This window comes from Nerophis ophidion, linkage group LG06 (assembly GCF_033978795.1).
Source record: "Nerophis ophidion isolate RoL-2023_Sa linkage group LG06, RoL_Noph_v1.0, whole genome shotgun sequence".
NCBI classification, from domain to species: Eukaryota; Metazoa; Chordata; class Actinopteri; order Syngnathiformes; family Syngnathidae; genus Nerophis; species Nerophis ophidion.
In genome coordinates this window covers 49,319,178-49,345,452 of record NC_084616.1, presented here as the reverse complement: position 1 = coordinate 49,345,452, position 26,275 = coordinate 49,319,178, and the positions used below count along the sequence as shown (strand labels likewise).

Genomic DNA, 26,275 nt, shown 5'->3' with positions numbered 1-26,275 from the left:
CTTTCAGCAAAAATATGGCAATATCACAAAATGATGAAATATGACACGTAGAATGGACCTGCTATCCCCATTTAAATAAGAAAATCTCATTTCAGTAGGCCTTTAAACTGGCCCTTGTGTGTGAATGAGTGTGAATGTTGTCCGTCTATCTGTGTTGGCCCTGCGATGAGGACGCGCGTTGTCCAGGGTGTACACGACCTTCCGCCCGAATGCAGCTGAGATAGGCTCCAGCGACCCCGAACGGGACAAGCGGTAAAAAATGGATGGAGGGAAGTCTTGCTGTGAATGAATGACCTCAAATATGTACGCTACGCCCAGTTGTGCTACAAGGAAGCCGAATGGTTCTCTCTATTGAACCAGCCGGAAGTTGCTCGAACCATGGCTTTAAGGCAGCGGTGTCAAACTCATTTTAGATTGGGGGCCACGTGGAGAAAAATCTACTGCCAAGTAGGCCGGACTGGTAAAATCATGGCACGATAACTTAAAAATAAAGAAACTTCAGATTGTTTTTTTTGTTTAAAAATAAAACAAGCACAATCTGAAAATGTACAAATCATAATGTTGTTGGAGTTTTTTTTACACTTACATGTTGCGGTTTATAGTTTTCTATCTTTATTTGTGGTTATTTGTACTTTCCAAATAAATTATGTGATAATAATCATCAGTCAACTTATTTGTGTTAATTTCCCAGCTATTAAGATTTTAAAAAAAAATCTAATTACACAATGTTATTTATGTTGTTTGTTCGTTTTCTTCAATTGATGTACTCACATCCATTCATCCATCCATTTCCTACCGCGTGTCCCTTTCGGGTTTGCGGGGCGGTGCTGGAGCCTAACATGTGTTTTTTTTTTTGTTGTTTTTTCCATTTTAACACATGGCTTCACGGTAGCAGAGGGGTTAGTGCATCTGTCTCATAATACGAAGGTCCTGCAGTCCTGGGTTCAATCCCAGGCTCGGGATCTTTCTGTGTGGAGTTTGCATGTTTTCCCCGTGAATGCGTGGGTTCCCTCCGGGTACTCCGGCTTCCTCCCACTTCCAAAGACATGCACCTGGGGATACGTTGATTGGCAACACTAAATTGGCCCTAGTGTGTGAATGTTGTCTGTCTATCTGTGTTGGCCCTGCGATGAGGGGCGACTTGTCCAGGGTGTACCCCGCCTTCCGCCCACATTTGAAGTCCTCTCCAAGGTTCTCATTGTCATCATTGTCACTGGAGTCCCACTGGGTGTGAGTTTTCCTTGCCCTTATGTGCGTTCTTCTGAGGATGTCGTAGTGGTTTGTACAGTCCTTTGAGACATTTGTGATTTAGGGCTATATAAATAAACATTGATTGATTAAAAAATTTGGGCTTATTTTCATTCTTAGCAAACTCATCCCGTGGGCCGAATAACACCTGTTCTAGGGCCTGATCCGGCCCGCAGGCCTTATGTTTGATACCCCTGCTTTAAGGGGTTTACGCACACCTGTAAAGCCCACTTACCCTCATCCTGAATTCAGAGTCCATTTTTACTTTTAGTTTGCGAGTGGAATAAAGCATATGACAAAATGTCACTCCGCCATTGAATTAGTTGTTGCCACGCAGCAAGAAGAGCGTCGTCATGATTACAGACACCTAAAATAAAGTTTTCCGTCATAATGCCAAAAACATTTCAAATACTACAGATCCACAAGTAAAAGGGAATAATAATGGCGGGTTAAAACGTAGACGAAGTGAGTGAGTGTGTCGCCTGCTGTGAATGTTTTCCGCATCCATGCCCACTCCGCCTCCCCCTGCTTCCGCTGTCTGCACGGTGGTCGACAGAACGGCTGTGGAATAGCGAACATGGGAGTACAAATTGAAACCATTAAGCCGGGAGATGGTGGGTAGACGCGCATTATTCTGTATTCCTGTGGACTTGGCGTCTGCTTCCACTGATGTCGCCTCTCTATCGCTCTCTCCTGCTTTTGCAGGACAGACATTTCCAAAGAAGGGGCAGCGCGTCGTGGTGCACTATGTCGGTGAGGAGGGCTGCTTGACTGCCACCAATAGCGTAAAACTTACTCATTTAATGCAAGCTTTGGACTTTAAATGCTGTTATTCTTTGTTTGAGCGCCAACTATTGGCAGCTAAATGTCTATTTTGGTAAGGAATGAATGTAACTTGAAGATCTGTGTGCGCTAACGTCGCAGGGTTTCTTTCAGCTAGTGCCAAGAAGTAAGTTGTTTTGGCTTTAAATTGATGTACTTGTGCTAATGTCAAAGCTGTGAATTACTTATTTAATGAACATTTTTACGTCTTAATAGACAGTTGTGTTGGTATTTTTGAGGTTTAAGTGGCTAGCATACGAGGTAGCGGAACATACACCGGGGCCCGTCATGCTAGCCGGCTAACTTTGGCTAATTTTAGCCATTCGGCTAACTTGAGCTACCGCCTGTCACTTGTGCTTTAGTGCACATAATCTTCTTTAATGTGCACCTAGATGAAGAGACCTATCACTCCCTTTAATATCAGGAACCTTGGCGGATGGGAAAGTGTTTGATTCTTCGAGGAACCGAGGAAAGCCATTTAAATTCAAGATTGGGCACCAGGAGGTTATTCGTGGCTGGGAAGAAGGCGTCGCCCAGGTAAGGAGGCGCTTTCACAACACACATATTCATTAAAAATGCCAAATACCTATAAAAAAATACCATTTCAAAGACCTAGGAAAAAGCTTTCTAATGGTACTTAAATCCATGTGATGGGTCAAATATTAAAGGCCTACTGAAACCCACTACTACCGACCACGCAGTCTGATAGTTTATAGATCAATGATGAATTAGTACCATTGCAACACATGCCAATACGGCCTTTTTAGTTTACTAAATTGCAATTTTAAATTTCTCGCAAAGTGTCCTGTTGAAAACGTCGCGGAATGCTGACGTGTACGCGTGACGTCATGGACTGTTAGGAAATATTAGCGCTGCGCACACACACAGCTATAAGTAGTCTGCTTTAACCGCATAATTACACAGTATTTTGGACATCTGTGTTGCTGAATCTTTTGCAATTTGTTCAATTATTAATGGAGAAGTCAAAGTAGAAAGATGGAGTTGGGAAGCTTTAGCCACACAAACACACAGTGATTCATTGTTTAAAATTCTCGGAGGTGAAGCTTTACTATGGATCAGAGCGGTCAAGCGAATATCGTTCCCGACCAAATGTCAACCAGCTGTTTTCGGTAAGAAAATTGTGGTAAAAAGTCGCCACTTACCGGAGATCAGCTGAGCTTGTGCCGTCCGTACAGCTGCCGTCGACTTCCATCAGACACTGGCCTCAAGACACCCGTGGATACACCCTTCCGACTATCAGGTACTATTAAATTCACTAAAACATTAGCAACATAATAGAAAGATAAGAGATTTCCCAGAATTATCCTAGTAAATGTGTCTAAAAACACATTTAAGATGTGAGGAGCCATCAACGGGTGACGTCATCGTCTGCGACTTCCGGTAAAGGCAGGGCTTTTCTATTAGCGACCAAAAGTTGCGAACTTTATCATCGATGTTCTCTACTAAATCCTTTTGGCAAAAATATGGCAATATCACGAAATGATCAAGTATGACACATATAATGGACCTGCTATCCCCGATTAAATAAGAAAATGTAATTTCAGTAGGCCTTTAAAGGCCTACTGAAACCCACTACAACCGACCACACAGTCTGATAGTTTATATATCAATGATGAAATCTTAACATTGCAACACATGCCAATACAGACGGTTCAGTTTACTAAATTACAATATTAAATTTCCCGCAAAGTGTCCTGTTGAAAACGTCGCATAATAATGACGGGTGTTTGTGACGTTATTGGTTGGAGGGGACATATTAGCCCAGCACCACTTACGGCTAAAAGTCGTCTCTTTTCATCGCGCAATTACACAGTATTTTGGACACCTGTGTTGCTGAATCTTTTGCAATTTGTACAATCAATAATGGAGACGTCAAATAAAAATGCTGTTGGTGGAAAGCGGTGGATTGCAGCTGCCTTTAGCACCGAAACACAGCCGGTGTTTGTTTGTTGTGAAGCTTTAAGACAGAGCGGTCAAGTGAATATGTTTCTCTACGTCAACCAGCAAGTTTTTGGATGGTAAAATTGTGATATTAAGTCGACTCTTACCGGAGAGTTGAGTGGATTACATGACCTCATCCTGCAGCTCAAAATGGCAACTGTGATCTTGGTGTTGTAGGCACAATACCAATGTGAGCAACTTGCAAAATGCGCAACCGCATTTTACAAATTTGTATAATGCGCAATCTTTTTGCAAATTGCTTCCAGCTATATATTTGAATAATGTGTGGTGCACATTTTGCAAATCAATGGGCGCAAATACATGTTTTTGGTGTCAAAATTATTTATTAAATACTTATGTAAATCTATTCATTTTTAGTTGGGACAATATAACTGAGTATTGCCCTCAAATCTTTCCAACCCTAACCCTAACCACTATACAGTGTACATTCACGACTAAACTACTGACTAAACTACTACCACTCCTTGGTTTACTATTTATAAAATATAATAATGTAGGGTTACTGACTAAACCATCCACAAAATTTCGTCTTAAATCACGTCTTGCGATATGCAAATTGCTTGAACACAATGGAAATGATGTATAATTTGCAAAGTGTGAGAGATTGATGAAATGCTTACAACAACAACATACATAATCATTTAAAATGCCAAATACCTATAAAAAATATCACATTTCAAAGACTTAGGAATAAGCTTTCCAATGGTACTTGAACCCATGTGATGGGTCAAATATTAAAGGCTTACTAAAACCCACTACTACCGACCACACAGTCTGATAGTTTGTATATCAATGATGAAATCTTAACATTGCAACACATGCCAATACGGCCGGTTTAGTTTACTAAATTACAATTTTAAATTTCCCGCGGAGTTTCCTGTTGAAAACGTCACAGAATGATGACGCGTGTTTGTGACGTTATTGGTTGGAGGGGACATTAGCCCAGCACAACTTACGGCTAAAAGTCGTCTCTTTTCATCGCGCATTTACACAGTATTTTGGACATCCGTGTTGCTGAATCTTTTGCAATTTGTTCAACTAATAATGTAGACGTCAAATAAGAATGCTGTTGGTGGAAAGCGGTAGATTGCAACTGCCCGTAGCACTGAAACACAGCTGGTGTTTGTTTGTTGTGAAGCTTTAACACAGAGCGGTCAAGTGAACATGTTTCTCTACGTCAGGGGTCGGGAACCTTTTTGGCTGAGAGAGCCAAAAAGCCAAATATTTTAAAATGTATTTCCTTAAGAGCCATGTAATATTTTTTTAACACTGAACACAACTCAACACGTGCATTTTTACGTAAGACCAACATTTCTGGAGTATAATAGGTCTCTTATTCTTTGTAATATCATTGTTGTTCTGAAGCTAACTGTGGAGGGGGCGTGGCCTGCAGCGAAGCAGGGTGTTGCCAGGACCGGCCTTGAAATCAGCGACAGGTGCGCAGACGGCCCACCCGGGCCTTGTTATCTAACCACCTGTCGCTCTGTTTGTAAGCAGCAGCCAGGAGGAGAAACAAGGTTGGAGCTGGAGCCAGAGCGCAAAAGAGAACGAAAGACAAAAACACAATTGCTGGAAAGCAACTGAGAGACTTGTTGAAAAATAGAAAAATATTGTAACCCTGAAACAGGCTCTCATGTCGGAGCTTGGTTGTCTGAAGAACCCCTAGGAGGGCAAGCCCCACTAACCAATAATAAATAAACTACTTCTTATCATTAACGCAAATTCTTCAATATAAAAAAGCATGAGCACTGTGATTACAAGTGGAATTATTCATTACTTATCGTGGTAAGCAATGTCAGCTCAGATTTATCCAAGAGCCAGATGCAGTCATCAAGAGAGCCACATCGGGCTCGCGAGCCATAGGTTCCCTACCCCTGCTCTACGTCAACCAGCAAGTTTTTGGATGGTAAAATTGTGATATTAAGTCGACTCTTACCGGAGATCTGAGTGGATTACGCGACCTCATCCTGCAGCTCAAAAAGGCAGCTGTGATCTTGGTGTTGTAGGCACAATACCAATGTGAGCAATTTGCAAAATGCGCAACCTTATTTTGCAAATTTGTATATTGCGCAATCAATTGCTAAATTGCTTCCAGCTATATATTTGAATAATGTGCGGTGCACGTTTTGCAAATCAATGGGCGCAAATACATGTTTTTGATGTCAAAATAATTTAATAAATACTTATGTAAATCTATTCATTTGTAGTCGGGACAATATAACTGAGTATTGCCCTCAAATCATAACAACCCTAACCACTATACAGTGTACATCCACGACTAAACTACTACCACTACTTGGTTTACTATTTATAAAATATAATAATGTAGGGTTACTGACTAAACCATCCACAAAATCTCGTCTTGCGATATGCAAATTGCTTGCGCTCAATGGAAATGACGTATAATTTGCAAAGTGCGCGAGATTGGTGAAATGCTTACAACACATTGGCATGTTCAGTGCGGCGTCTTCAGTAATGCGGACGTTGTATCAATCCGTTGTGGTGAAGAAGGAGCTGAGCCGGAAAGCAAAGCTCTCAATTTACCGGTCGATCTACGTTCCCATCTTCACCTGTGGTCATGAGCTTTGGGTCATGACCGAAAGGATAAGATCACGGGTACAAGCGGCCGAAATGAGTTTCCTCCGCCGGGTGGCGGGGCTCTCCCTTAGAGATGGGGTGAGAAGCTCTGCCATCCGGGAGGAACTCAAAGTAAAGCCGCTGCTCCTCCACATCGAGAGGAGCCAGATGAGGTGGCTCGGGCATCTGGTCAGGATGCCACCCGAACGCTTCCCTCGGGAGGTGTTTAGGGCACGTCCAACCGGTAGGAGGCCACGGGGAAGACCCAGGACACGTTGGGAAGACTATGTCTCCCGGCTGGCCTGGGAACGCCTCGTGATCCCCCGGGAAGAGCTGGACGAAGTGGCTGGGGAGAGGGAAGTCTGGGCTTCCCTGCTTGGGCTGCTGCCCCCGCGACCCGACCTCGGATAAGCGGAATATGATGGATGGGCTTACAACAACAACAACATACATAATTATTTAAAATGCCAAATACTCTACCTATAAAAAAAATATCCCATTTCAAAGACTTAGGAAAAAGCTTTCCAATGGTACTTGAACCCATGTGATGGGTCAAATATTAAAGGCGTACTAAAACCCACTACTACCGACCACGCAGTCTGATAGTTTATATATCAATGATGAAATCTTAACATTGCAACACATGCCAATACAGCCGGTTCAGTTTACCAAATTACAATTTTAAATTTCCCGCGAAGTTTCCTGTTGAAAACGTTGCGGAATGATGACGCGTGTTTGTGACGTTATTGGTTGGAGGAGACATATTAGCCCAGCACCACTTACGGCTAAAAGTAGTCTCTTTTCATCGCGCAATTGCACAGTATTTTGGACACCTGTGTTGCTGAATCTTTTGCAATTTGTTCAATTAATAATGGAGATAATGGGCTTCACGGTGGCAGAGGGGTTAGTGCGTCTGACTCACAATACGAAGTTCCTGCAGTCCTGGGTTCAAATCCAGGCTCGGGATCTTTCTGTGTGGAGTTTGCATGTTCTCCCCGTGAATGCGTGGGTTCCCTCCGGGTACTCCGGCTTCCTCCCACTTCCAAAAACATGCACCTGGGGATAGGTTGATTGGCAACACTAAATTGGCCCTAGGGTTTGAATGTGAGTGTGAATGTTGTCTGTCTATCTGTGTTGGCCCTGCGATGAGGTGGCGACTTGTCCAGGGTGTACCCCGCCTTCCGCCCGATTGTAGCTGAGATAGGCGCCAGCGACCCCAAAAGGGAATAAGCGGTAGGAAATGGATGGATGGATGGAATAATGGAGATGTCAAAAAAGAATGCTGTTGGTGGAAAGCGGTGGATTGCAGCTGCCTTTAGCACCGAAACACAGCCGGTGTTTCTTTGTTTGTTGTGAAGCTTTAACACAGAGCGGTCAAGCGAACATGTTTCTCTACATCAGGAGTAGGGAACCTATAGCTCGCGAGCCAGATGTGGCTCTTCTGATGACTGCATCTGGCTCTCAGATAAATCTTAGGTGACTTTGCTCAACACGATAAGTAATGAATTCCACTTGTAATCACAGCGTGAAAAATAACGTTCAAAATATAAAATATTCTCATGCATTTTTATGTTCAAGAAGTTGCATTAATGGTAAGAAGTTATTTATTTATATTGGTTAGTGTAGGGCTTGCCCTCCTGGGGGTTCTTCAGACCACCAAGCTCCGACATGAGAGCCTGTTTCAGGGTTACAATATTGTTTTATTTTCAATAAGTCTCTTAGTTGCTTTCCAGCAAATGTATTTTTCTTTCGTTCTCGCTCGCACTTTGGCTCCAGCCCCAGCCCTGTCTCTCCTCCTGGCTGCTGCTTATAACAGAATGACAGGTGATTAGATAACAAGGCCCAGGTGGGCCCTCTGGGAACCTGTCGCTGATTTCGAGGCCGGTCCTGGCACACCCGCTTTGCTGCAGGCCGGCAGGTCCAGCCCCCTCCACGGTTAGCTTCAGAATAACAATGTTATTACAAAGAATAAGATACCTATTATACTCTAGAAAGGTTAGTCTTACTTAAAAATGCACGCGTTTAGTTGTGTTCAGTGTTAAAAATATATTATATGGCTCATATTTAAATACATTTTAAAATATTTGACTTCTTGGCTCTCTCAGCCAAAAAGGTTCCCGACCCCTGCTCTACATCAACCAGCAAGTTTTTGGATGGGGAAATTGTGATATTAAGTCTGCTCTTACCAGAGACTTGAGTGGATTACGCGACCTCGTCCTGCTCTTAAAAAAGGCAGCTGTGATCTTGGCTCCTCGAATTCTCTCAGAGACACTGGCGTTTACCGCAGCCATCCGACTTTCAGGTATGACTATCATCTCACTAAAATACCATTAACACAATAGGCAGATAAGGGATTTTCCAGAAATATCCTAGTAAATGTGTCTAATTACATCTGAAACTCTCCCACTGCTGCCGCCTGGATCCGTCGCCTTTTTTTTTTTCTTCACTCTAACTTTCCTCATCCACAAATCTTTCATCCTCGCTCAAATTAATGGTGGAATAGTCGCTTTCTCAGTCCAAATTGCTCTTACTGCTGGTGGTTCACATTATAAACAATGTGAGGATGTGATTAGCCCTCACACCGGTGATGTCACGCGCACATCGTTTGCTACTTCTGGTACAGGCAAGGCTTTTTTATTAGCGACCAAAAGTTGCAAACTTTATCGTCGATGTTCTCTACTAAATCCTTTCAGCAAAAATATGGCAATATCGCAAAATGATCAAGTATGAAATAGAATGGACCGGCTATCCCCGTTTAAATAAGAAAATCTAATTTCAGTAGGCCTTCAATTAAGGGAGCTACACATTTTGGAAGTTCAGAAAATCTAATTGTTTTTCTTGTCCTTGATTATCTGAGAAGACAATTGCCTGTATTCCGACATGTGACTTTTTCCTGAAAGTGAAAACCAGTGGTGGTCAAACCAGCTAAGATGGCTGTTGCACAGCAAGCAGAGTACAAAAAGGTTGAAATCTTCCTGCACAAATCAAATACAAGCAAAAATGCAAACTATGCAATAGAAATCTATCCATCCATCCCTCCATTTTTCTACCGCTTGTCCCTTTCTGGGTCGCGGGGGGTGCTGGAGCCTATCTCAGCTGCATTAGGGCAGAAGGCGGTGTATACCCTGGACAAGTGACCACCTCATCACAGGGCCAACACAGATAGACAACATTCACATTCATACACTTTATATTCTCAAAAATATTTGTTGAGTGATATCAAGGGTTATACTAGTTGGTCGCCTTCCTAGACATATTGAACTATTTTTGCTCCAGACGCCATTTTACATGACAAAACAGATAGAAACTTGGAAAATCAATTTATTTGTGTGTGGCTGTGTCAAGGAAATTGGTATCAAGACTCTCCCGGCATATACATAATTTTTGCTTGGGTAAGGTTGCGTTTCATGATTCTCCAGCTTCCTCCCACCTCCAAAGACATGCACCTAGGGATAGGTTGATTGGAAACACTAAATTGGCCCTAGTTTGTGAATGTGAGTGTGAATGTTGTCTGTCTATCTGTGTTGGCCCTGTGATTAGGTGGCAACTTGTCCAGGGTGTACCCTGCCTTCTGCCCGAATGCAGCTGAGATAGGCTCCAGCGCAAATGGGTGGATGGATGTTATAAAAAGGACCTCCTTGGTGGGGAGACTGCTGACATCAAATGTGTACGTCAGACAGTATTGACTGTCAAAGTTGCATCAGATGTGTAAGTGGGACATTCAATTGCTTTGATTACAGGTTCATCTAAGATTCCATAGTAACTTCATTTTTGACCCCACTTGTGGAAGAGTGGGTTAGTGATACAAACAGTGCAATTCCTAATAATTAATGAAAAAATAAATAAAAATGCAAATGGTCTTATGTCACAAACATGTTTTATGAGGAATACCTGAAATATGAATATATTACAACTTTTCATTTGGAAGATTTTGAAGAAAAACTATGCGTGGGGTCATTTTTGTGCTTAGAAGGGTTAATGGTATTTTGGGATTGGTTTTGCACCATTTCTGTGTTTGGAGTGTTTTCAGGTTGCCACGTGTTCACACATTATTATTTCAGCATAAGTTTTTTGTTGTAACCTTTCACTACCTCCACAGATGAGTGTAGGTCAGCGTGCAAAGCTTATCTGCTCACCTGACTATGCTTATGGCAGCAAGGGCCACCCGGGCATCATCCCTCCAAACGCCACTCTGACCTTTGATGTGGAGCTGCTTGGTTTAGAGGCCTAAGATGTTCGCACTGCTTTGCTTAATTCCACTGAACTTGCCAGGGTGAGACACATTTGATTTTCTATCAGATACACTCAAAGATGAATTTCACTTCTCTTTCTGCAGCTACTGAAAGTTGTCCAGTTTGGCACACATTTTCATTAATAAATGTGGGGATTAATTTACTGTTTCTTGTTCCAAATATATATATTTTTTAAAGGTGCAACTGACAAACGCTTATTTAGTAAAACGAAAAATGTAAAACTGCATCAATATACATAAATTAAAGACGCGTCAATAACCGATTTTTAATCGAATCGCAGCTCCTGAATTGTAATCATAATCGAATCATGAGGTGCCTAAAGATTCCCACTTCTACTGATGTTAAAGGCTCTGATATCTCTTCAATAACCTTTTTATTGTTTCCATATCACTTCTATTACAATAAGTTGAGTTTTCGGATGTACATTTTTTCACAATACGGATTATTTTCTCTATTTATTGAGTATTGATAAGCCATACTAGGACTGTGTCAATCAAAAGTAGCAACCATGGTGAGATTCCAGACTTTTAGTAGACATTAACTTTTTGCTACTAAAACGCTCACTCATTCGTTTCACCGTTAAAAGCTCAGGTTTTTGCATACACGTTGCGTGACTCATTGATTGATTTAGTTTTTTTGTATGTTTTTGATTGTGAGAGGACCTAATCAAAATCCAAATTTGATCAATTTAAAATTTAAATCTGATGTTGAATTGTTTGAGCAAAACAAAGTCCTCCTCTGTCCATAGAATTATTCCCTAAATTTGTAAACATTAACTAAAACAACAAATAATTTAGTTAAAATAAAAATATTGATCTAATCTTAGTATTTATCATATATTGATACTAACCTAGGTATTGGTACCACCGATGTATAGATCAATTTGCTAGACACCTAACAGAGCAAAACATTTGTATTATCTACTGCTTCAAGCCACTTTCTGACTGTCTCTTCAGGATGCGCCTTTTGCGGGCGGTTTTATTTATGTGCCTTCTTTTCTACTACCGGTCAGCCATGTTTGCAAAGTGCAAAGTGAGATATGTCAAGTTTTTCCTTATCATTTTGATGATCATGGCTTTGATCATTGGCAACACTAAATTGGCCCTAGTGTGTGTATGTGAGTGTGAATGTTGTCTATCTATGTTGGCCCTGTGATGAGGTGGCGACTTGTCCAAGGTGTACACTGCCTTCTGCATGAAAGCAGCTGAGATAGGCTCCAGCACCCCCCGCGACTCCAAAGCGAATAAGCGGTAGAAAATGGTCGTCAAAAGGGACAAGCGATAGAAAACGGATAGATGGATGGCTTAGTTTTTGAAAACCCCAACTTTTCTGAAATTTGCAATTTGAATTTTGATAAACTGAAAGCCATAATCATCACAATGATGATATAAAAAAAAAAAATTGAAATATGTTAAGCATGTTATGAGCGTGTGTAATATATTGGTTTCACTTTGTAAATATAATTTGCACAACATTCCAATGTTTTCAGTTTCACCTGTATCCCCGCAATGCCTCCACGGTTTGATTTAAAATTTTCGAGACTTATCTGTATCCCAAATTTACAAAAACAAATACCAGTAGGTAGGAAAAGTGATAAGTTGCCAACTACTTGGGACATGTAATACAGGGAAGGGCTGGTCGACCAGATTGCCTTTTAATTTAAGTGGATGGAGTTTTATACTTACGATTGGCTGGAAACCAGTCTAGGGTGCACCTTGCCTCTTGCCCAAAGTCCGCTGGGATACGCTCAGCTTACCCGTGTCTTGTAAAAAGATTCACTTAGCTGATAGCCGCTGCTGTCAACCAAGCGACCAAATTATTAGCCAGAGAGTATTAGCTTCTGTAATCGGCAATGGCCGATCACATCATTTTTACGAAAATCGTCCGATACTGATCAGTGATCGACCAAGGGACACATCCTTAGTTGCAACAAGCCTTTTTTTATGTCTTTACAAAACCAATTTTTTTTGTGTTTTCAACAATCATGTCAAAAACAACTTTTACTTATGTAGTGCCTTCTTAGTGACTTATGGCAGGCATAAGAAATTACAGAGAAAGCGCAGTAAGTTTTTTAAACATTAGTTCTCGTGTCAAAATTACACTTCAGCGGTTGAAAAAAAAAAAAAAAAACTAATTTTAGAATTTAAAAAAAAAAAATTGTGGAGCGTTCGCCTCAGCTGCGGGCACTCGCTGTGCTCGTGTCTAAACGACACACTGAGATGCAGGACAGGGAGATTATCGGGAGCACCAAAACAAGCTCGCTATTTGGCTAACCATCTAGCTATCATACTTGGTGTGGCTTCCGTTCGCTCTCCAAGCCACAACAATGACCGCTTTCTACTTGCTGCCTATCATATTCGGATGATTACAATTCGAACACTAGTAGTTTTCAACCAGTTGTAGTTCAAGAGTATTTATTAGTTGCCAACGAGAAGTATATTTTTGGTGTCACGGATTGTAAACAGAAGGCACAACACCAAAAGTATATTACCTGAGGAAGTGTGGCTACAGGTTAGAGTTGCCAAATAGGAAATGTTTTTTGATGTCTTTGCATGCATGTTATAGACTTCTACATTACACTTGCAATGATAATTATGTTTTCAAAAACCTAAACATTCTGTAGTATATTACATGGGACATGTACGTGTCAAAAAGCCAGCCAAACAAGATTGGCAGATGAGAATAAATCTAAAGGTACATTATAGTGTAGAAATGCCCCCAAATGCAGGAAATGTTTTTTTTTTTATTCTTATTTTTCCTTAAATTTTCCTGTTTTTTCCTCAAAGGTTGCTCACATCCTTATACGTGTGACACATGCGTTAGTCCAAAGTGTTATGCACAAAAACTTTAGGAAAAATATGTTTTTAAACCTGCTAAACTCAGTTTCATCAAAATCTATGTAGCGGTAATTGTAATTGTGAGCGAAAGAAGGAAACTTCAGCTGCAGGAAATACATTTTTCAGGAAATAAGGGAAACCCTTTTCCACATTTTTGAAGACCACCGCTCTAACCGCCCATGGATCAGCTCGTTTCTGTCAAATCTATGATGGACGAGATGAACAGACTCACCATCGTTACGAGCCTGCTTTGTCTTCCAGAGAGAAGATGATAGCGTTCTTTGGTGTGTGTGTTGGTGATGTTTTGGCACATTAGGATGGAAGTGACAAAAGCATATTCAAAGTATCTATTGTCAACATTTCGGGATATTTTTGCTCTTGTCTCTTTATTATTCTCACTGGTCTGGAAGAGTTTGTCAGCAGTCCTACTCTAGGTTAGTTAATAGTACTTTTTATGCGTTGTCTTTTTTTAAGTAGTCGCCTGCGCCCAACTTTGACTTTAATGTGACATGAGAATAAAATAAATGTCTGTGTACTGTTTGTAACAAAAATGCCTTTATTTGCTAAATTGATAGGCATTTTGCATTGCATTCAATGTAGTAATTTGCAGAACTATTTAAAACTTTTTTTTTGTTCGGAAGGTTTCCCCTGTGGTTATGAATCCTCTGTTAAAGAATCAGCAGCCTTGTGCAGTTAAGAAAAAGTTGACCTTAAATAAAGGCCTTGGTCGTAGAGCTGCCCCATCTGCCCTAATAATACATTTGCATGTGTGTATTTGTGCAAATATGTCATGTAATCTGCTTTCTTGTGTTCACTGCAGGTCAACTCCTATCTCGGGAACATGGAGGCAAAACGTTACAAGATGATTCCTGCATAGGACCTATGTCTATAGCTTCACTAATTCACTCTCCTTCTCATTTACATACAACTTGTTTTTTTCCACTTGCTTTTTTTATTTGACTTTCTGTTCAGTCATAGGTCATCCCATGACTTTGTATTTTCATGTTTATTTTTTTGTTTCAAGACTTTTCGAGAAGTTACAAAACATGTCAGTTTTTATACAGAAACTGAACAGGTCTTTGGCTTTGCGGCCTTTCCACAATAACAGTCCAGATTGTGGGTAGTGCATTTTCTTCAAGAAAATACATTGTTTGACAGAGAGATTTCTATGAATGTCTGTGGTGATTAGTTATTGGACTACTTAGGACAGGATTCCGGCATAATTTAGAATTTTCGAATCAAGCACATATTTGCCATGAGCTGCCTACAGGTCTCTGCAAATGTTAGATTGACTGTCTGTATGGCCATATTAATTATTTATGAGAGTGAAACGATCTTTGCTCAGACTCTCACAACTGGACAGTTGTTGTCTTGATGGTTGCTTGTAAAATGTGGGGAGTTTATTGCCAAAAGGTTTTGTGGGGGACAAAAAACTGTTGGGGGCAAAAGCTTTTGACACTTGCATGAAGACTTTCCCCCTCAGGGATTGTTGAAACCCTGCAGTTTGTGGTTGCATTTTTTTCAAGGAGTTGTGTGTTACAAGCTGTGGACGTTGCATTTGGGTCCTTACTCTTCACAATAAAAGAGTAATTTTACCACAAACTTTTTGACTATATGGTTTTTATTTTGAAGATGCCTTTTTTTTGTCTTATTCAAAGAAAGCTACTTTACAGAGTTGTGCATACTACTTGTTTGCAATTGCATTGCTTTTGTTGGTATATTACATATTAAGGGTAAAAGTTTTTTTTTTTTTTTAAACCAACTAAAACATCTCCAAAGATTTCCTGTGCAAATGTGCAGGTCCAACCATGCGGACTGTTGATCTGTTTGCTGTTGAATTGAGCTCGACCCTGAAAACCAAAACATTATTTTTTTTTTGCATAAGGCTGGAACTTGTAAAAACATTAAAGCTATTACAGGTTTAATATTTTCCAGGACCATGATAAAAATGCAGCACAGCAGCAGGACAACTTTAAATAGTAGTGGATCATGTCAAGTGAACTTATCTGATCAATTTGATTTCAGCACATGTATTTTGTCATCACCTAATCTATTTTTCTAACACAAAACACCTGCACTATTGATCATTTGATGACTTGGTTGCTGGAACACTTAATTGAAGTGTGTATTCATTTGACCTTGGGCCTTTCAGCTTACCTCAGTTGGCATCTGTCTCTTTTCCCGTTAAAAGCAATCATCCCTAAATGTTGTGCGTGTGAGCTGTAGTGAGTAAATTCATATCCTTTGTTATCCTAATGATTTGATGAGACTCCAATTATTCCTTGTAATACAACATTCCAAAATATATCTGACTGACTATCACAATCTGATCTTTAAAGCGCTTCCATTACAACATTCCATAAATGCCTGCACAGATTTATCAAGTAGTTCCATGGTGAAAAAGTGCTTCCCACTTTTAAGTGCTCTCTATGAAGCTTCATTCATGTACAAATTTAGCACTTATTTTTCTCCAAGGAATGCCAACCTGCCAATGCGATTCTTTGGGAAATTGAGCAAGAACAGAAGTTTACACAAATTAATTCATCATAACCTTGTGTTCTGTTGTGAACTGTCTTTTGAGTAGAAAACATCTGACAGCAGCTTTGGATGGACTCCAACATGCAAAAATTAAGCTGCGGAGAGAAAGAAATTGAAGTAATGTTAAATTTTTTGTTCTCTAAGGCCAATTGTCATGCAGACTTTGTCGGCATTAGTGTTCAAAGTCAGGTTATTGTTCCATTCAGACTGGCACGTCTGCGTGCTGCACCCTGCCTGCGGAGCGAGTGGAGGGCCACAGCACAGCAGCCTCTCAGCAGAGACCCGATATGATACACAGGCATGATGTCCTGCTGTGCCCCGCGACACAGCCATGCCATAGTTGGAACCACTGGCACTGCCAAAGCCAGCAGATCCACAAGGAAGTACGGGCTCCAGTGACACCTCTGGTGCAAATCATTTCCCTCTTCATTCTCTTCCTTGGCGTCCTCTTCTATGTCCAGCAGGGTGGCTTCCTGCCTCACGGGGAGCGGAAGTGGGGCTGCAGGGGGAGGCTGACACACGTGGGGCTCTTCAGGCGTCTTTATGCACACAAACTTATTTGGCTCCTCGCTAAGTGGACGAGAAGACACAGATGTTGGAAAGAGAAGTTGCTCTGAAGGAGTCAGGTCCATTGTTGTTGTAGAAATGACACTCAGCTCCTCCTTGACACTTTCCTCACACAACCAAGTCATAGTTGGGCTGCAGGCCCTTGAGCGCAACTCTGGTTTCCTCTGCATTGGAGCAGTAGGTGTTGGGACTGGGTCAGCAGCAGGAGCCACAGGAACTGTATCTGGAGGCTCCTCCTGAGGTAAGTGCAGGTATAAGTGATGATGTGGGAAATAGGCATGACCACTGCACCTGCAGCTGCCACTAAGGGAATGGCAGGAGTGGGACATTGGCAGCACAGCGCCCCCTCTGCACACTCTTTCATAGGTGGAAGAAGGAGACACCATCCCTCTGATGTCGCCCTGTGGAGGCGTCTGCTCGGACAGAAGTGCTGCTTCCAGGAGGAGGTGGGCCTGCCCTGCCACTCGTGATGCTCTGCTTGACTCAGGCGCGTTTGGACTACGCTCCAGATGCAGGGCCTCGGTGCTCAAGCGAGTACGAGGGGCACTGCGGGTCAACGTGCTGGCAGGAGAACATCCACAAGAGCGAGACCTTCCTCCTGGCCTGGTGTCCTGTGACCGTAAGTATGGCTTTTGGTTGAGGGGGTCTTCTCGAACACTCAGGTTGGTCCTGACTGACTCTACCACTCCTTGAAGGTGCTGGATTTCCTTGCGGGCTTCCTTTAGTGCCAACTGGGCTTCCACACGGTGGCATTCCTCTTCTATCCAGTCTTCTTGCATTTTGTACAGCTGAGTCCTCAAGTCGTCTATTTCACAGTCTCTGTGGTAAGAAGCAAAATAAGATTGAACCGTCTCCATCTAGAAGCACTTAGCTACAACATAACAACTTCAACTTCAGAGATAAATGCCCTCATACATTTTATTCCTATAGTGATGTTGCTTACATAAGGTATGTACAGTGCTAAATGAGCTAAACCATAATACTTAGGGACGTCTAACTAAAGAGTTCAGTGAGGATGTTGGTAAGTTTAAAGAATATTTTCTGTCATTTAAACGTCAGTTATACAAAAGGATGGCATGAAAATGTCATGTGGAAGTTCAATGATAAGATTGCTTGAACAAAATTAAGAATATATAAGACTAAACTCCCTATAAAACATACAAAATGGTTTATTCCACCTGGATAGCAGCAAACCCCAGCATCGAACACTTCCCTAAACACAAATGTCAGGATGTCATCAAAGCGCAACTTTGAGCATTACCATGCAGCGCCAACTGTTTTGAAAATGGATTATGTGAAAGAAGAAAAATAAAAATTTAACAAATTTACCTGTGGCAGCATAGTAGAAAGTTATGTATACATTTCACTTTTGCATCTCATTGCACATAACTGTGGTGCTTTCAAGGACCTCCAATTATAGTTGAAACAGAGGTGTCACTAGTTGTTAAAGACAGGGGGAGGTTTAACCCCCCGCAGATGCACTAATATAATCATAACAATGTGTTATGATTCGTATTAACCACATATGGTAGTCCTATGTGTTTTTAACCACATATGATAGTCCTATGTGTTTTTACTCTCTGAAGTTAAAGTTGTTGGGATTTTTGTAGGAAAAAAATATTTAGGGTGGGGTTGCTCTACAATATATATGTTCTAGATATGTTAATCCCATCCATATATAGTCGAGTGTGCTTTAAAAAGCTGGTTTCAAATGAATTATTGCAATAATTAGTTTTTTAGTGAATGTACACTGTGTGTGTTTTAACAGGGAGTGGAAATGTTGGGTTTAGGCCGGGGTTTTCAAATGTAGTTGTTATGCCCCATAGTACATAAGACATCACGACACATTCATGTGCTCAAAATGCTCCCTTTCGTCAACAAATGTTACAAAGATTCTTTTCAAAAACCAGCCTCAATATTATTGGCTGAGGTCCAATTTTTGGCTCGGATTCCGCCCATTGCCATCCTCAGCTTTCAATCAATTGCCATCCACTGCTTTTAATCTATTGCCTCCCATGAGATCAATAACGTTGTTTAAAATTTAAAGTGCCGGATATTCACCTGTGTTGTAATCTTTCCACGTTCTCCCTCAGCCGGGCTCGCAGATGTCGAATACACACCTCCTTCTGCTGCATGGGTGTGAGGTACTGCTCCGGGGTTGGAGGCCTGATCCCATGGTTGTCACTACACACTGAGTGCTTCACCTGACGCCTGAGGAAAAGACAGAGGTACCAATATGCTGTTTATATTATATAAAACATTTTTATTCCTTTGGGAATTTTTTTTGCATGTAGTTTTTACTGTTCAAGTTGTGGATGTTGTGTTCTGACGCCTCGCAATATAAATATTTGTATATCCACTTTGCACCACGAGTGACGAAGGCACCTGCCATGAAGCGGTAAACACGCCGGAGTGAAATGATCTAGTATTCGTACTCTAATTTACGAGAGGACCAGCCATCGGAAGTACCGGGATTTTCTCCAGTGGGCCGATCAGGGTTTTTATGACCAGAGTGTCAATATTCCAGATAGACACTTGAGACAAAGTTCAATGAATGAATTAATACAAAAAGAAGAAGAAAAAAAAAACTATCCCGTTTCAAAGTGACACATGGAAAAATATCTGAGGAAATGGCCAAAAGGAACAAACGACATTGAGCTGAACAAGCCAACTCTAGACAGAGCAGTTGAGCTGTTACCACACCGCTACCCCAAACAAGCAAAAAGCAAGAAAACTAATCCATAAACTAATGAAAACAAAATCGCCAATTATGACAGTCGGTCCCACCAGGCCAAACAAAACAACGAAGGAAAACCACCACGTTGCTACACAGGCATTACAGCTGAACGCAAGTTGACGGATGGGTCCAGGTGTGGCAGGGGTTGGGAGGGACAAATGCTTTTCGTGTCGATCTTGCCATTTGGAGATCCAAAATGGCTATCAAAGTGTCCCAACTTGTCAGATTATATCTTCAGCCGTCTACTTTTGAGGTGAAAGGCATGATTATCCATCCATCCATCCATTTTCTACCGCTTGTCCCTTACGGGGTCGCGGGGGGCGCTGGCGCCTATCTCAGCTACAATCGGGCGGAAGGCGGGGTACACCCTGGACAAGTCGCCACCTCATCGCAGGGCCAACACAGATAGACAGACAACATTCACACTCACATTCACACACTAGGGACCATTTAGTGTTGCCAATCAACCTATGCCCAGGTGCATGTCTTTGGAAGTGGGAGGAAGCCGGAGTACCCGGAGGGAACCCACGCATTCACGGGGAGAACATGCAAACTCCACACAGAAAGATCCCGAGCCTGGATTTGAACCCAGGACTGCAGGAACTTCGTATTGTGAGGCAGACGCACTAACCCCTCTTCCACCGTGAAGCCCAAGGCATGATTAATGCTCTACAATAAACTTACAGGGAGCAGGGAAACGTGGAAGCAGCTGATCAGTGGAGGATGTAAACATCGGCAAGAAGGTAGTTATCACGGCGCCGCTATAAATAGTTTGTCTGTGTTAGCGCTTATTTTAACAATCTCACTAAAACTTGGTTAATGTTCAAGTCACGAAATGTAAACAGAGTATTGATGGCGCTCGTTGAATGGTTATCTGTCCGATTTTTTGGGCAGAAAAGTGGAGCTCCCATTGGCTCCCTTGTAAGCAGACTTTTGTTTTGTTTTTTAATATTTCAATACATTAAAAAAAACACGTTGTGTCTTTCATAATGATTGTGAACGATCTCAGGGCATTAAATCGATTGCAACTGGACTGTTTGGTTTGTCTAATAAGACGTTTCCCGGTCACCCGAGTATACGGCGTCTGTGACAGTCTCGAGCCGTCATCGTGTGGGTACCATGGACCGTTCAGGAAGGACATCGCTGAGCAGGTTTGACTCGTTTATTTTTTCAATAAAGCTTTGTCTTTTGGTCGGATCGCTTTTCAGCTGCTCTTCTCTCCTGCTCGCTCCTCTTGCTCTGAGTCGGCCGCGTCCTTGCTGCTGTCTTCGGCTCGCTCTCGGTCTTTTGCGCTCGTCTGCTTCTGCGGCTGGTTCTCCACCTCCTTCTCTATTTATCCCTCCTCCTTCTCCCCTTTTATACAGCAGGAGGAGATGAATCAATTATGTGCTGGTGTGTGTGCCAAACACCTGATTTAGATTGTGGCGGAGTCACACCCAGCAAGCCCCGCCTCTCCGCTCCGCCGCATCCTTCGCCTCCTTGCCGTCCTCTTGGGCAGGGGGCGTGCCCTACCCCGCCGTCGGCCCGCCGGCTCCGCCTCCCCACACCGTCGTACGTTCGTGCTCATAGACTTAGATTGGTCAGATCTAGTCTAGCGGCTGGTGCCAAAACCCCAAATATTTATACTTTAAAGAACCATGAGGGTGTGCCTAGGCAAAGATGGTTTTGCCCTATTGTAGTGAAAAAAAACAACTGTTTTGATGCAATCGAGCAATCACAACTGTCAAAGCCAACGACAGTCATTGAAGTATAATTTCCCCTTGTTAGCATTGAGGTATTGTGTGGAACGATCGCTGTGGATCAACAACGACCATTCCAAAATAGTCAATTCACTTGTAAACAAATGGCACAAAGGGCATTCTGGTCACCTTCACCTATGAGCATGAACTAATGAAGCCTACTCTTCTAAGACAAACCAAACAGTCCAGTTGCGATTGATCAAATGCTCTGAGATGACAATGACCTGGATGAATGAGAACATTCACAGACATTGTGAACGATAGGCAAAATTAACAAAAAAAGTGCAGTTTCCTTTGAATTGCAAGTAAGTAACAAGCTGTGTAGTTATCATTTATTTTTTCAAGTTAAAACGTACCAATGCTTGTCACACACACTACATGTGGGGAAATTTGTCCTCTGCATTTAACCCATCCCTTTGTTAAACCCCTGGGAGTTGAGGTGAGGGGAGCAGTGGGCAGTAGCGGTGCTGGGCCCGGGAATAATTTTTGGTGATTTAACCCCCAATTGCAATTCTTGATGCTGAGTGCCAAGTAGAGAGGTAATGGGTCCCATTTTTATAGTCTATGGTATGACTCGGCCGGGGTTTGGACTCACAACCTACCAATCTCAGAGCGGACACTCTAACCACTAGCCCACTGGATCCAGAATATAAAGGGATGTTGTTCAGTATTGTGGTGTTATTTAAACCTTGTGTTTGTATGTACAATAGAGCGAGTTGGCACACTCCTGCTTTAAATGCAGCTGTATTGTACAAAAATATTTTTATGGGTGCTTTAGTACCTCGGTGTACTGGGATGCGTCCTTGGTGTGAGGCTGCCCTCGGTCGCCTTGACTTTGAGCTGGTAGCTGCTGGACGTGTCAGAGTGGCTGCATCGTGCACTGCTGCCACTTGTTCCTGCTGAGCGCCTGTCATGGCAAACATCACAAACAAGTCATTTATTAGACTACTGGTGCTACTAAAACTAAGCATTCTTTCTGAGAGAAGGTGCTAGTACCTGCGCTGACCCGATGAAGGCTTCCTACTTGGGGTGAGAGAAACTGACATGTTGCCTCTAGAGAGAAAGGCCAGGAGCACTTACTGCTGCACTCTTAGTCATAAACAAATAAGCATTAAAAGAAAAAAGGTGAAAGTCTTGTTCAGAATTCACAAATTCAATGTTTTATTCTTCTTAAATTAAAGAGATGATAAGTCTAAAAAACAGCCTGGCTCAGTGGCTAATAAAGGATCTTTATAGACACAAAGAGTCTATTGAAGGCCCGTGCACCAGCTGTTTGTGTGTGCAGATAAACATGACATTTTACCCAGGTCAAAGGTCAAACAGCAACTGGGACATTTGTTGCATCATAAGTCAAGTTGTAGCAACAAGTCATGAGTGCGAACAACACTGTAAAAGCTTATTAAATTGTGGCCCAATCCCTCAGATCAGTGGTTCTCCACCTTTTTAATTCAAGTACTTCCTAATCAGAGCAAAGCATTTTTGGTTGAAAAAAAGAGACAAAGAAGTAAAATACAACACTATGTCATCAGTTTCTGATTTATTCAATTGTATAACAGTGCAAAATATTGCTCATTTGTAGTGGTCTTTCTTGAACTATCTGGAAAAAAGATATAAAAATAACTAAAAACTTGTTGAAAAATAAACAAGTGATTCAATTATAAAAATCCCGTTTCCATATGAGTTGGGAAATTGTGTTAGATGTAAATATAAACGGAATACAATGATTTGCGAATCCTTTTCAACCCATATTCAATTGAATGCACTACAAAGGAAAGATATTTGATGTTCAAACTCAAACTTTATTTTTTTTTTTGCAAATAATAAATAACTTTGAATATAATGGCTGCAACACATGCCAAAGTAGTTGTGAAAGGGCATGTTCACCACTGTTACATCACCTTTTCTTTTAACAACACTCAATAAACGTTTGGGAACTGAGGAAACTAATTGTTGAAGCTTTGAAGGTGGAATTCTTTCACATTCTTGTTTTATGTAGAGCTTCAGTCATTCAACAGTCCGGGGTCTCCGCTAATGTATTTTACACTTCATAATGTGCCACACATTTTCGATGGGAGACAAGTCTGGACTGCAGGCGGGCCAGGAAAGTACCCACACTCTTTTACTATGAAGCCACGCTGTTGTAACACGTGCCTTGACATTGTCCTGCTGAAATAAGCAGGGGCGTCCATGATAACGTTGCTTGGATGACAACATATGTTGTTCCAAAACCTGTATGGACCTTTCAGCATTAATGGTGCTTTCACAGATGTGTAAGTTACCCATGCCTTGGGCACTAATACACCCCCATACAATCACAGATGCTGGATTTTGAACTTTGTGCTGAGAACAATCCGAATGGTTATTTTCCTCTTTGTTCTGGAGGACACCACGTCCTCTGTTTCCAAATTAAATTTGAAATGTGGAATCGTCAGACCACAGAACACTTTTCCACTTTGCATCAGTCCATTTTAGATGAGCTCGGACCCAGCGAAGCCGGCGGCATTTCAGGGTGTTGTTGATAAATGGGTTTGGCTTTGCATAGTAGAGATTTAACTTGCACTTACAGATGTAGCGACCAACTGTAGTTACTGACAGTGGTTTTATGAGGTGTTCCTGAGCCCATGTGGTGATATCCTTTACACACTGATGTCGGTTTTTGATGCAGTACCGCCTGACGGATCAAAGGTCCGTTATATCATCGCATACGTGCAGTGATTTTTACAGATTCTCCGAACCTTTTGATGATTTTACAGACCGTAGATGGTAAAATCCCTAAATTCCTTGCATGAGCTAGTTAAAAAATGTTGTTCTAAAACTGTTCGACAATTTGCTTTAAAAGTGGTGACCCTTGCCCCATTCTTGTTTGTGAATTACTTAGCATTTCATGGAAGCTGCTTTTATACCCATTCATGGCACCCACCTGTTCCCAATTAGCCTGCACACCTGTGGGATGTTCCATATAAGGGTTTGATGAACATTCCTCAACTTTATCAGTATTTATTGCCACATTTCCCAACTTTTTTGCATCAAATTCTAAAGTTAATGATTATTTGCAAAAAAAAAGTTTATCAGTTTGAACATCAAATATGTTGTCTTAGTACAATATTCAACTGAATATGTGTTGAAAACGATTTGCAAATCATTGTATTACGTTTATATTTACGTCTAACACAATTTCCCAACTCATATGGAAACAGGGTTTATAAATAAAAATTTCTACACATAGAAGTAATCATCAACTTCAAGTGCCCTCTTTGGGGATTGTAATAGAGATCCATCTGGATTCATGAACTTAATTCCAAACATTTCTTCACAAAAAAAGAAATATTTCTCGTCAATATTTATGGAACATGTCCACAACAAATCTAGCTGTCAACACTGAATATTGCATTTAATTTCACAGTTTATGAACTTACATTCATATTTTGTTGAAGTATTATTCAATAAATATATTTAAAAAGGATTTTTGAATTGTTACTATTTTTAGAATATTTTTGAAAAATCTCACGTACCCCTTGGCATACCTTCAAGTACCCCCAGGGGTACGCGTACCCCCATTTGAGAACCACTGCCTCAGATCATATGTGCCCTTTTCTGCTCACACCATATTGCTTTCTATTACTTAATGATAATTTTTATGGAAACAAAAAAATAAGATCCTAAAACACCACAAAACAAATGCAAACAGCTAAAAATGCTGCAACCCATGAACACTGCAAGTTTAAAAACATCATACAGAGCAAGCGTTCACGTTGCTGATGTTAATGTTTGAATCGGGGTGACAAATTTGTTTTCATTGAGGGCCACATCGCAGTTATGGCTGCTCTTGTAACAGTAGATATAATCGCTTCATGATAAACAATGATACACAATAGCCTATGCATTTTTAAATAACAAATTAATGGATAATTTACTTTGAAATCCTAACTCAAATTGACAAGCAGATATTTAGAGATTTTGGTTGGAATATCTTACATTACATTCAATTATAAATATGCAATTTCATCCAGTACAGTTTTTTCTGTCAACATTAAAAGAAAAAATACATATAGTAATATGGATTTGGCCCCTGGGCTTTGAGTTTGACACCAGTGTTCTTTGATCAAGCAACATTTACATGATTGCAGCATTTCCCTCTTTACCTTTGTTTTAATGTGTTTCTGTCTTTTTTGGTATTTGGATCGATCATTTCTGTGTTCAGAGTGTTTTGCCACTGTCGGCTACAATACATTTAGTTTCGTCACAGAGTAGCTTAGAATACATAATGTGTTTTTCATTATTTGTGTTAAGCTGCTGCACGCCTGCACCTCACACTTTGAAACCCCCTGTTCTAGATGAGGTTTTTGAAACACATACTAATTTTGGATAAACATGGCCCACACACACACACGCGCGCGCGGTTTCCGATTATTAAATTATATCCCCTCTTTTCTCCTGTATGATCAGCACCAACAGGTGGCTAGAGCATTATTGGCGAGAAATACGTAATCATATTACGTAAGTCCGCGTGAGTACTGCGGAGGCGGGCTTCTGGCACAAAAGTCCCCCGAAAGCAACGGTTAAGCAACATATTCACATCCAACATCATTTATAGAAAGAGCAGCATGTACGTACATCGCACATAAGGAAACAAGTGAGGGACAAAACAATGACAATAAGTCACGTTATGTGTCCTACATACATACTGTGAGCCTTCCAGGAATCTTCTCTAGACCGCCAGAAGCCTTAAACAAAAGCATGCAGTTTACATGGACGATGCTCAGTGTCGCTGCCATGGCTGCCGCTTTGGCGTCGCTGGCAGCAGGACGGGAATATGTTGCTGATGCAGATCCGAGTGCACACTGCAGCCATGAAGCGCACAGATGAAGTGAGCCAACTGCGACGTCGATGCCTCTTAAAGTGACAGCAGGGAATGACGCCGGACAATCGCGCACATTGACTGACTTTTCACGGCTTTCTCTGCTGATGATGAAT

General features: G+C 41.4%; 2 protein-coding genes across 3 annotated transcripts; one reads left to right on the top strand and one right to left on the bottom strand.

Annotated features, from left to right (window-relative positions):
- Window positions 1-1,729: 1,729 nt before the first annotated feature.
- LOC133554856 (peptidyl-prolyl cis-trans isomerase FKBP1A-like) lies at window positions 1,730-15,322 on the top strand. The gene is made up of 5 exons (XM_061904081.1): window positions 1,730-1,862; window positions 1,954-2,001; window positions 2,495-2,607; window positions 10,730-10,903; window positions 14,541-15,322. Exons 1-4 carry the CDS (start codon window positions 1,826-1,828, stop codon window positions 10,859-10,861), a joined length of 330 nt encoding a protein of 109 aa, XP_061760065.1. The 5' UTR covers window positions 1,730-1,825; the 3' UTR covers window positions 10,862-10,903; window positions 14,541-15,322.
- LOC133554854 (syntaphilin) lies at window positions 14,747-26,175 on the bottom strand. 2 transcript variants are annotated; one of them, XM_061904079.1, is made up of 5 exons: window positions 25,983-26,175; window positions 22,298-22,390; window positions 22,083-22,208; window positions 18,887-19,036; window positions 14,747-17,644 (listed from the first exon to the last, which is right to left on the bottom strand). In XM_061904079.1, the coding sequence occupies exons 2-5, from the start codon at window positions 22,345-22,347 to the stop codon at window positions 16,444-16,446; spliced, it is 1,527 nt and encodes a 508-aa protein (XP_061760063.1). In that variant the 5' UTR covers window positions 22,348-22,390; window positions 25,983-26,175; the 3' UTR covers window positions 14,747-16,443. The 2 variants fall into 2 exon arrangements, with proteins under 2 accessions (XP_061760063.1, XP_061760062.1); XM_061904078.1 differs by having other exon boundaries at window positions 25,987-26,174.
- Between the last annotated feature and the right edge of the window lie 100 nt (window positions 26,176-26,275).